The 12,989-nt window shown below is 32.6% G+C and overlaps 1 protein-coding gene across 1 annotated transcript in view; it reads left to right on the forward strand.

The window, feature by feature from the left end:
* The first annotated feature begins 1,204 nt into the window (after positions 1-1,204).
* Positions 1,205-12,989, forward strand: part of conu (conundrum) — a 60,311-nt gene continuing 48,526 nt past the window's right edge. The window contains exon 1 of the mRNA XM_053755066.1: positions 1,205-1,625. Within this exon, the coding sequence (XP_053611041.1) occupies positions 1,614-1,625 (12 nt within the window). The 5' untranslated portion in view covers positions 1,205-1,613. The remainder of the gene's footprint in view (positions 1,626-12,989) is intronic.

Here is a 12,989-nt window from a genome sequence, read left to right on the forward strand (position 1 = left end):
TTTCCGATGTTTTTTCTTGAATTTGGTTTAACTAGATGGTGTAGACACGTGTAGGCTTGGAGTTATAGGACAGATGAAATAGGAATTATTCTTGTAAAACATGTTGAAAATAATACTTTGCCCTGGTTTAAATATGTCTATCATATTCTAAAAATATAAGTTAATAAATAGTTACGACAATCAATCATGTTCATGAGTGATCAAAAATGTGTACACGCTCTCACACATATTTGATTAATCATGTTAAAAAACAAGTTCATAGTGTGGCATACGAAATAGTTCTGAAATAATCGTAATTTTCAAATAAAAATACTAGGCATATAGAAAATCACTTCTCAAAATTTTAAATTGTGGTCCAAGTACTTTTGCTTCATACGCGACTAGTCATTCTCACAAACATGATTTTAAATTGGTTATTCTGAGCATAGCATGATTCACTGTTAATTCAAGTGTTATTATTTCTATCTCCTTGGTTTTATTCTTTTGTTATCGGTCGTGTTCGCTCTATGAATATTTTTTTGTTTGGTTTGAACTCATTCAACGCGGTCTATTGTTTTGGATATCTTATCTATGTGTGTCTCTGGTATATATTTTTCTAATAATCAAATATTTTGTAAATCTATCGTGCTTTAGATCTTAAAATATTCAGTCATTCAAACAAGTTGCATAATCTAGTACTTTCCTAGGTAGTACTACTAATATTATAAATGCGAAAGTTTGTGAGGATGCATGTGTATTTGTAGTTACTCTTTCACGCGAAATCTACTAGACCGATTGATATGAAATTTGGTACACTGGTAGAACATAGCCTGGAATAACACATAACACACACTTTTTGTCCCGAAATTCCCAGAGCGCAAATGCGAAGCCCCGGGGCGCAGCTATTATAAATAAAGAATTGTGTAATTGTAACCATTCGTAAATTTGATCTGATGAATACAAATGCAAATTTAATGACATGGTTTGCCACAGATGAATATCTGTAAATAGCAATCGTCTTAATTGGAAATCTAATTTAGAGAGAATGAAAGAAACATCAAAATTAATCAAAAGTTAGAATGGGAATGTTATGCGTGCGTGAGGTCCTCACAACAATGTGGTATAGGAGCAGCCGCAGGGTTTAGCCACTGCCACTGAAGTATACGACGTGCGGATCGCAGTCGCAGACGCAGGTAGAGGCTGCGCGTCCGAGCGAGAGGCACGAACGGCGAGCCCACTTCATTCTCGATTTCTCGCCATCAGTGCCGCGCCAACCGCTGACAATAACGCCGGTCGCATCACCTGCCTCTCCGAAGTTTATCGTAAAACCTTATCGAGTTTAGTGATTCCCAATTGTTACTAAAAAAATCAAAACGAATTAGAATAACGAAATCAATGGTATTGTGAACAAGTGAATCGATTGTCTAAAATTTTAAACATCCACCATCCATAGACGCGTGGCGGAACATAAAAACAAACTCTCGTGTCGAGTTTCGAATGGTCCTCAGCAATAATTAGTTTCGTAAAAGTGAGTGTGTGTGCCGTGGACGCTTGGTGGTTCAACTAGAACTAAAACTTCTAGGCTTTTTTGTATGTACTGAAATTGAATCGTGCCGCTCCTTCTGGATTTACGGATGTTGAAGTTGGTTAGTGTTTGTTTTCGCTTACTAATTCATCTTCTACGTCTATGCTTAAGCTATTATTATCAACATCTTTATCCTTATTTATTTTAAATATCTCTGTCCTTTTTTATCACCCTTTGCATTGTCGAAGCATGAACTCGAGCCGGTCGCTTGCCACCTGCGCTTGTTTTTGTATTAGTTTGTACTATTTCTGTTGTATCCCTTGTAGGTATTTTGTCTATGTGAACGTCAGTAATCAATGTGATACGGTGATAATGTAATGAGTATCAAACACGATAAGCAATTTCATTATTTTCATAACAAATTATCGTAATCAGTGAAGGATTTTTGATTAGGCTACCTATGTTAAGGACGCTTCTACTTTTCCAATCGTTAGGGACGCTTATACTTTTTCAAATAAAGGAACGTATATTAATAGTAGCTTCCTTATTGATTCTCTTAATGTAAACGAAAGGTCCTGTAGGCAGGGGACCTCTAAAACCAAATCCTATTTGGACTGTAAACAATGTAAACATGCAATATTGTTATGATGATTTATATCTATTATATGTATAATTACAAAAAGCGACAATATTAAATGCGAACTATATCATGAATTGTATTCATAATATTTATCTTTTTTCTTTATTTTACCACATCGTTCTCAACATGACAACATACGTGCTGTTTTTCTAAAATGTGAATTCAAATAGATATCAGCTAATTGGATTCCTGCAATATTCTTTAACAGTTGTATCTAAATGACAGCTGGCACTGCAGCTATTCACCTGCAATAGTAAGTCTGTACAAATAAGACAAAGGGGACAAGGTGATCTATATTAGTTATTGGACTATTAAACGTATTTTATAAAAAACTTGAACTTTATATCAGGTAATTACCACTTCCTTGCTATTATTATCATCTGCGTGTACAATTATGGAACTTATATACTTATTTATTTTTATTTGCTCATATTTTATAATCGGTTAATATTTTTGAGGTGCACACAGTCTCTCATCAGTTTACTTGTTGACTAATTAAGTAGGTATTTTTTCTCCTTCCATTCAAATAGGTATCAAAGTTGCTTTACTCTTAATTGAAAAATAACTTCAAAAGAAAATGTTAAGTTAAAATGTTAAGTTTTTTTTAAATATTTCCAGTGGGACCCAGTATTGATCCCTGTGGTAACCCAATCAAAAACTTAAATTTCTGCAAGAGGCATCAAAAACAACAACTAAAATTTTGTATACTCCTAGATTTAACTCTTAAATTCATTGAAATTAGGACATCAAATTCCTTACATATTGGTGTCGCGTGTGAGTATACATGTAATTACTATCGAAAGCATCTTCCAGACAGTTTCACTTCGTTATTGATGTCCGTGATTCATGCTCGTCTAATATTGTTCTGTTTGATGATGATGGATGCTTTGTTGTAATGGGTGATATGGAACACATGCTGTGAAATGTTATGAACATAAATAGACTTAGTAAATTTTCTCCTCCATTAAGATATATTAATGTTTTCATTGATACAACTATCCGTGTTAGTTCAGTTTATATATTTTAGTTATAGGTATTGAAAATCAGGTGTTTGAATGGCTTGATTATCGAATTGATCGGTTAAACCAGTAATAAATGTTAAAACACGATACAAACCAAACACAAGCTACAATCACGATTTTTAAAGACAAAAAATATGTTTCTACATTGTTATTATGTACTATGTGCAAATTTTTTTTGCAAGAACAAAAACTACGGAGGCGGAAAAGAAGAATATTAATTGTTTTTAACATGACCCTTTGTTAGTCAATTGTTTCAAAGTTGGTAACACAGAAATAATAATATAATATATATATATATATTAGGACAAATCACACAGATTGAGCTAGCCCCAAAGTAAGTTCGAGACTTGTGTTATAGGATACTAACACAACGATACTATACTTAATATGTTACTACACCATTGATGAATTTATAAATGACAAATGTTTAAAATAAATTTGACTGATGCACGTTAAATGATAACAATATTTGTAAGTCTTTAAAGACAGCATAGTGATACTACCTACTAATTTATTTCAACTGTATTTTTAATGTACCTACCTATGTCTCACAAATAAATATTCTTATTCTTATATTTTATAACATATACATATATAGATAAACATCCAAGACCCGGGCCCATCATAAAAAGATCATTTTCCATCATGACCCGACCGGGGATCGAACACGGGACATCTCGGTTCAGAGGCAAGCACTTTACCACTGCGCCACCGAGGTCGTCAAGAAATATTATTAATCAAAAATACATTTTACTTCTTTCGATTTGATTTTCAAAATGATGAAAAATAAATAATCAAGATATATTCTAAAAAAAGCCTGAATGACGTTGTCTTCGATCAATAGATAGAAATTATATTTGAATAGAATATACAACATATTGTTAAGAGATTTTTCTTGGTATTGCTGACGTAGGCGTCTTTGGAATTGGTGGCAGCGGATCCGATGATAATTTGACATAGAACAAAGGGGACTAAAGAAATCTCCACAATAGTCTTTTTGTTTTTGAGATATGGTAATGTTAGCACGTTCATCTTGACTCGTGTATTGTGTCTTAATGCCTCGATCAAGGATAATGGAGAGGAATGCTGAAGACAAGCCTAGAATCTGATCGCTCTTCGCTTTCTAAATTCTGATCTACTTTAAAGTTATGTGTCTCTTAGGATACTATGCTTTTTTTATTGTTTTTTGTTTTACTTTACTCAAAAAAAGATATAACTTAAATGCTTATAATGAAAGCTGTAATATAGCTAAAGAATTTTAAACCATAGTCAATTTCCGGCAATTATTTGAAGCCATAAGGGCTTGCATTATTATTATTAGACCCCGTAATGGTATTGTTTCTAGCGGTGTTCTATGATTTTACGTTGCGGTATTTTCCAATTTAAATGATTGTCTATTTACAATAAAACTTTCTAGTTTTATCATCACAGAATGAACTGAGCACGAATTTATGATATGTAACCTGCCTGTTTTTTGCTTGATCCTTTTAGTTAGTTCAGATAAAAAAGGTAAAAGAGTGAGACACTTATTCTATTTGAATATGCTGTAAAATTTATGTTTGGTAGATATACCAAATTGTTTATAATTACTTATTTAATAAAACATGATTGAATGATAGATTAACTCTTTGTTGCACACTTTATAGAGCAATTACAAGATATAACTAGATATTCAAACATAAATGAGCGCAAAATCAGATTTATCGCAATTGCAATTTCTTTCAGCCCACCTTATTTATGTTTATTGTGAATAGTGAGTGGAACTAGATGGAATGAAGTGAATATATGATAAATTTCACCACATAATTTACCTGAAATTACCGCAGGATCAACCGACAGATACTGAATTATCAGAAATTAACAAATTGACAAGTGTAAGTCATAACCGTACCCACAATTATCATTATGTCAATAATGATAATGGCAAGTTTCCGTGAATGGCTTATTGAAGCAAATATTACAATCTTGTTGTCTGAGTTGCCGCCAAAGAAACTTGTAGTGTTGAGCGTGTTCCGTAGTCACGATTCGCTAAGTTATGATGCTTGTCTTGCTAATATCAACGTTTTAAGTAACACTATGTTAACAGGTGTAACTCCCGGTGAATATAAAGATAAAGCGGAAGTAGACGTGTGTTTCGAATTATGTCAAAGTCTTTCAATGGGGAATCTTGAAAATTTAAATTGCTACTTGTAACTTTTTCACCACTAGGGAGTGAAACAGAAAAATTAAATTGCTAAGGTAAAAGCAAATCTGAAGATATAAACGCGAAGATAAATAAACATGTTTGGACATAACATACAGATTGAGTTGGCCCTAAAGTAAGTTCGAGACTTGTATTATGGAATACTAACTCAACGATACTATATTTTATAACATATACTACATATATAATTAAACATTGAAGACCCAAGACCAAGACAAGAAGATAGATGAACCAGAAGCTGCTAATCCAAAGTATTGTATTTATTATAACCATAAAAGAAGTTTGTCCACGTGCCCGGTTGTGCAACTCCAATTGTTCTCTGTCAAATAGACTGCGACTCGTTAAAGCTGAGTGAGGCAATCGGTGGTTTCTCCTGAGGCAGTTATTACCAGTATTTAAGATGACAATGGGCCCACTGAGAATATGGTTATGACATAGATGCAATGGCAAAGTACTATAAGAATTACGGTGAAGACAAACATCATGAGGAAACCTGCATTCTATTTGATAATTCATCATATGATCTTTCATATTAAAAAAAGTAGTAAAGTAGAAATTAGTTGTTTCATTCTACTTAGTGACCACGATCCTCCGCCATGAGGAACGATTGCACTCATTTAATAAATAAGACTTTTAGAAATAGGATAGAATAGTATTACTAAAAATAAATATAAATAAACATATAAGCAAGAATGAATGAATGAAAAAAAAGGTTTAACTTTATATGGTAATCATGCAGTGAACTCAAATGTAACATTGTTTACATAGCATTAGCATATGAAATATATTACTATATATCTCTGTAGCAATAAACTCTGATAGCAAGTGTTAGGGAAATGCAAAAACATCGTTACAATTGATAAATATTTGTGGTGCAATTCACTGACAAGTAAATACCTACTCCATCTCTTTCTTCACTTATCAGCATCCTTGACAGGTGTGTCCAAGTTCAAGAAATATTCTTGTCTAAATTTCAATCTTATTCGATTTAGTTTACGAGTCAGTTTACAATGGAATAAAAGGATTTATGTTTCTGTCAGTAAACCAGCAAGGAAAACACGGACGTTGCGATAAGAGATCACAAGTAAAACTTCTGTTTTTTTAGACTTTATCTGATAGCAATGTAAAAAATATGTATATTTTAGACTTTATCTGATAGCAATGTAAAAAATATAAATAAATACATGGTGTACTCATTTATTAGGATAACATATGTATTCGTTATTTATCATATAAACATCATGATTTAATAGAAAACACTGTTATTCCTGAAACTAATAATTGTTTTCAATGCCGCTTGCCGTTTACTACAAATCATAAAATGTATTACAAATATTATGTAACTTATTTTCGACAAAGTGTTTATTTGTGAATTGGTCTCAGATCTTCAATTACTTCAAGCAAAAACGCAGCAAAATATATTTTTTTCGGGCTGCACGGAGCTAATTTGATTCGCACGGCATGGGGTACCTATACAGACGAAGTGTGAAAATTTGGCTTGTTGAAAAACTAGTTTTATAAATTGAAAGTAATATTATTATACAATTTTTTTACTATTGAAAATTGTTTAAATATTGTATTAGCGCTAAATCGAAATATCAAAAAAAAAATATAATTTTATAGATAAAGATTTCATTCATTTTCGTTCATTCATTCGTTGGTCAGACAATTAGTTTTAAGTCAATACCGACGCAACATTTGTAATATTTCTTTATTACACTATCATTTTGTATTAACGTGGTTGTTACTGGAGTTTCTCAATGGGTCACAATTACTATAGGTTTTCTCAGGCTTGTCGGTTCCGCTTGTCATATTATTTAATAGCTTTTAGATATACCTTTTTGGGGTTATGAAATTGAATACTTGTTTAGTTTCGATTTAGATATTGCGAAATCTATCTTTTATTTTTTGTAAGTTAATTTTGTATTTTTTTTTGTAAAAATAAATAACTTACGTGGTGAGTAGGGACTAGAGATATATTATTTAGTTTATATAATCTTCTATAGGTACATTTTAATTTACGTCCTTAGTTTTTTTTTTCATTAGGTACATTTTTGTAGAATAATAAATGAGAGGTACAGTTTTTGTCTAATAACGTCAATCATTATGTGTTCAACAATAATTATTTTCATGAATGTAACTCATTATTTACTTATGTACCTACATATATGATTATCTACTCTTTATCTCTAAACTGAGCGTGTTCACGTTTCAATTCTGGGCAACGTCTCGAAGCTCAGGGTACGCTGAAAAGATAAAGCTTGACAATCGACGAACTGGCTGTAGTTACATTGCGGACCTCAACCCTCCCTGGTAAATGTTGTTGCCTATCATTCAAATCTCTTATCCGATATCCTGGAGTGGTCCTATTCCAGGGCGGAAACCACACATATAACAGTACAGTCACCGCCTATTTATAATTCTGACCTGGTTTGCAAACAGCGATGTATACGCAGCATGATTTGACATGATGGCTGGAGTGCGACGGTTCCAGGTAACTAACGGACAGAAGAGTGACGGGACAAGCTTACCATCAAGAGCTACCTACACAAACATTGCGCCGTTAGAATACTTATCATAGTACCTATGCAGTAATAGTTATTACAGTCATTAGAAGTAAAAGATAATTTAATTGTAAATTTACTATGAATTAACGTTTAAAAATTACGACTATACTACGAGTATTTTTTGCACTTGCCCGCTAAACACAAGAACGACGCGAATGCTTGTACATTGCTTTGTTTATATGAGTCATTTTAGTTACCACAATGAAAAACCAGCAATCCCGTCAAAGTTCGGTCACAGTTCTACATAGATTTAGTTAGATTTAAATATATTAGCGCTAAGTATTTTTGGCTTTCTTTGGATAACTATTAAGAAGAACTATTGTTTCACAAAACGAACTAGTTATTTGTAAATTCTGGGACACCAAAGTGAAATTACAACTCGCAAAATTCCAGAGTAATCCCGGCTTTTTCGGTCATCTGGCAACCCTAGTCTGGTCCCATAGTGAAAAACCCTAAAATTTCTAATTTCTAAGCGTAGCGTTTGCGCGTCGCGATATGTAATATAATCTTCGATCTTTCAATCGTAATTTTCAATTGCAACAAATAACTATGATATTGACAGGAAATGATAATGTTATATATAAAATGGTAACGGAAGTGGACCCGCACTTGCAATATGATAATAATGTGTGGCATTGTCGTCTGTCCGTAACGTCACAACATTGGATAAAATACTTCCTCAATATATGCAGCTGATGCAAATTAACACATACCTAACAGCCTATTTATTAAAAGTTAAATACATATATCCTGGATAAATATATACACAAAATCTTGCATCTCTCTCTAATATTCGCGTGTTTCCGATTGAATTTGGAGTTGTGATTCCGCGGTGCCCAATCAACCTTAAAATTTTGATGATTCTGTTGTGAGAAATACGGAAGCAAATTTGTCTCGTCTATAATTTTTTAAGGGCATAAAGCGGAGTCCGTTAAATTTGTGGCTTTCTGCATTAAGATTACATGATTTCAATACGTAATCATTATCAAAGTTAAAAAGAATAAGTTAAAAAATGTATATAATAGGGATTGCGGAGAAGTATGATATAAAATGAGATATACCTACTTAGTTACCTGTTCATCTTAGAGGCATCGCAATCGTAAGTTATTGCCATAAAAGGTAAAACATTTTGGTTACACAATCGTGTGAAACATTAATTATGAAAATCATATTATTTGCAATTCCACCAAAGGTTGGATGAAAGATGTTCATTTGGATGAAAAAAATGGACATGGAAAATGGAACGAATTAAAAATTTTTTTACTCTCGCTCTTTTGTTGACAAATCCATATTTTCGTTAATAATATTGTAATCGAAATATTGTCTGTCTGTTCCGCTTTATGGCTAAACTGCTGCACCGATTTTGATGATTTTTTTGGGATGCCTGTAGTTAAAGACCCCCGTTCAAACATAGGCTACTTGTTCTTTTTTCAAAAATCAAGATCCAAATGGGGTGGTGAAATTTTGTATGAAAATCGTGTGTCTGTTGCGGACGAAGCCGTGGGCAAAAGCTAGTTCAAATATATAAAATTTAAAATTAGATAAAAACAATATGAAAACCCAATGAGTTCGCAACGCGTGGCCTTTAACTCTCTTGACTCTGTGAAGTCCAAAACATGAAAGGTTATGTAAAAAATACTAACAAATAAATTAAGTACCCATGTTGGCAGCAGTCTTGTGGTTGTAGTTATATACTTACCAATAAAATTAATTTACTTTACGTTCACTGAAACCGAAACTCAATTTTAATTATTTCCGATTTTGAAATATCTTACTGACTTGAATGTCAGTGAATGCTCTGAATGCTTTTTATGCGTTCTCTCTAATTAGATCTTAATTATTTCCTGGCTGGTTTGTTAAATTGCGAATCGAATATTATACTCTTATATATAATAAACATATATTTAATCAACTACAGATTCGCGAATTGTGTTTTTGTTTATATCCATAGTTCAACTTTCTAGCAGTCACATTTAATTATCCTAGTGTCTTAATGGGTTTTCAGTGATATAACTTTTGAGACACCATCACGATCTAATGTTTTAATAATCAACACCCAGGTGATGTTACGTGTCAGTTTGCCATAATCAATTTATCATGTTTAAGTTCTATACATGGAAAGTTAATTCGCACATAACATTTATTGATGACTAGATGTTGCCCGGGCCTTCGCTCCCGTGGGAATTCTGAGATAAAATGTAGCCTATAATCTTGTGTAATCTTGGATAATGTACCTTTCCAATGGTGAATTTATTTTTGAAATAGGTTCGGTAGTTTCGGAGATTACACGCCTCAAACATACTAACTCAAAAACGCTTACCTCTATAAAATAATAGTATAGAAGAATGGACTTATAGTTTAATAAAGGTTGACTTGTCCTATCATAGATTCATTTTATGACTTCTGGATCGATTTCAACCACTTAAATTAAACTAGACCTACCATAGACGTGGTTTTTCTTGGTTATCTATGCACTAAGGCAGTTACGCCATCAGTATTCCGTATACGAGTAGAGTTATTGCATAAATTAGTCTATTTCTGAAGTCTTCTTTACACATGTGTATTACAAAATTAATTGCTTGTTTTCGAAAGATAAGATCATACGATGATAATTGTTTTAATTAAAAATAAATGACGGAAGATAACGAGGAAATCTATAATTAATTTCCTTACACACTTTAATTATTATTGTGATATTTTTTTAGCTGGACATAATGAAAGGGCACATAAAATATGCTGAATACTAAAAACAACACGAAATTTGTAAATACTTAAAATAATATAACACTTAATTAAATATTTTGCACCCACATACGAGTAGCATTCTCTGTACGACCCAAAGGATGACTGTTAGATATTAAGTCCGCCTATTGCACTTTCAACTAAATTATATTTTGGTGTAATAAACGTTAAACAAAGTAATAGATTGTACATATGTAAAGACAATTACGTAAACACAATATTATAGCCACATTATAGTCATGAACATACAGTACAAATGTTAGATTATAAATTACGAATTTCTATTGTAATTATTATAGAAGCGCCGCCGGCGTTTTGACAGATCCATTAGGAAGCGAATGTGCAACAAGTACTTAGCCTCCGTTGAATAATTTAAATTACACCAAGTGCTCAATTTCAGCCTTTGTCCAGTACAATGATCAGTAAATTAAGAGTCAGTCATCGCCACACAGACACAAATAAACAGGAGACATTCTCGCTAATTGACGCTAATAATTTCGCGCCATTTTGTGGAGACGCTTGCAGACGTGACATCATGGCGACATTTCAAATCTAATCGAGGATCTGAGTTAGGTACCACACTGCCGCAATTTCAGAGATTTATGGCAGAAAGTTTGAATTTTGTGGTGAAAATAAATTGCGTAAGATGCTTATTGCAAAAAAATATTAATTAATTGCACGTTTTTAAACACGTTTTGCATTTTCATGATCTTATTTTGATATGAACTTAGTAAATAACCTAGTTATAACCAACTGGTACAGGCAGTACTCAGGCCTGTCCCGCTAAACCTAAGTATAACCGCACAACACAAATCAAAAAGATCGTCTTTAAGAGCGAGACTGTTTCCATTTTTCTCTCTTCATTGTTTTTCTGTCTTTTATGCTAAATAAAATGTATTATCTGGCTGTTACTATTAAGAAGTTTTTTCTTTTATCTAATGGTGTACGTAGAATTCTGTGACGTTTGCAAAAAAATGCACTTGTTAGATGTATGTCCGCTCATAAGGATATTAGTTAAAGGATGCATTTTTTACGTAAACAAATAATTTTACCAGTGACTAGTTTTCAAACAGAGTACAAAAATATATTAAAGAGCACCTCTTCCATTTGTTGGGTAAAATTGCAATGTTCTTTAACAGTAATTAGACAAATAATTGAAGACAATTGATCAAAAATACTCGGACCCGGACCCGAGATCGAATATAATTGAAAGTGTCGAAAATTATTGGAAAGACTCATGCCCCAAAACCGAAGCGTCATGACGACATTCCGAAAATGTTGACTCTTGTATCGGATGAATCTTGTTTTGGCCGGTGGTGTTGTGAATTCCACTGCATCCGGAATGAGCTATCATACGGTCTTCGAACTTGTTATTCGTGAAAAGGTCAGACAATACCTGACTTTTTAATAATTGATTGCGTCATTATTGCCTCTATACCTATCTCTCTCTCTCTCTCTCTCTCTCTCTCTCTCTCTCTCTCTCTCTCTCTCTCTCTATATATATATATATATATATATATATATATATATATATATATATATATATATATATATATAAAATTAAAAATCAAAATCAAAATCAAATCATTTATTCAGAAATTAGGCCTTCACAGGCACTTTTTCACGTCATAATCTAAATTAAATGATGTTTACCAAAGCTACAAACTACTAGCATTTCGGAACGACCACTGCTGAGAAGAAATGCCGAAAGAAACTCATTCAAACAGTGTTGGTCCCTATTATGCCAGAAGGGCTTACCATTTTTTATATATAAATTTATGTATAATTTTTTATCAGTAATATAACATTAAGTACATAATAAAGTACATGGTCAAAAGGTATACTGAAACATATTATGATTGTGATCAAGTGCTGATGAAAGGAAAATATATATATACTTATATATATATGTATAATTAACCAAACAAAAAAAAAAACTTTTAATAAAAGATCGAGCTGACCAGTTCCCCCGGCAGCACCCGTTCACGAGTTGACGCGTGAGTCAGCCATCGCGAAGCTCAACCACAATAGAGGGAACCTCCCGACCCGATCCACGATGCCGCTACCGGTTTGACCATTTGAATGTGCATGACATACTCGATCTCCATAATCTAACATAATAGATACCTATGTTACTTTCAGACACTTGGAGATCACAAATCACGTATATGTTTTACAATAAATGTCAAAATATATGTAATAAACATGTCAAGAAAATATATAAATAATAATAAAAAAAATTTAAAATCAAGTGTGAGAGGTGGAAGTTTTAGGAAGGGTCCAAGGTTTTTTATCATTTAAATAGTCGCTA

Source organism: Plodia interpunctella, chromosome 2 (genome assembly GCF_027563975.2).
Source record: "Plodia interpunctella isolate USDA-ARS_2022_Savannah chromosome 2, ilPloInte3.2, whole genome shotgun sequence".
Lineage (NCBI taxonomy): Eukaryota > Metazoa > Arthropoda > Insecta > Lepidoptera > Pyralidae > Plodia > Plodia interpunctella.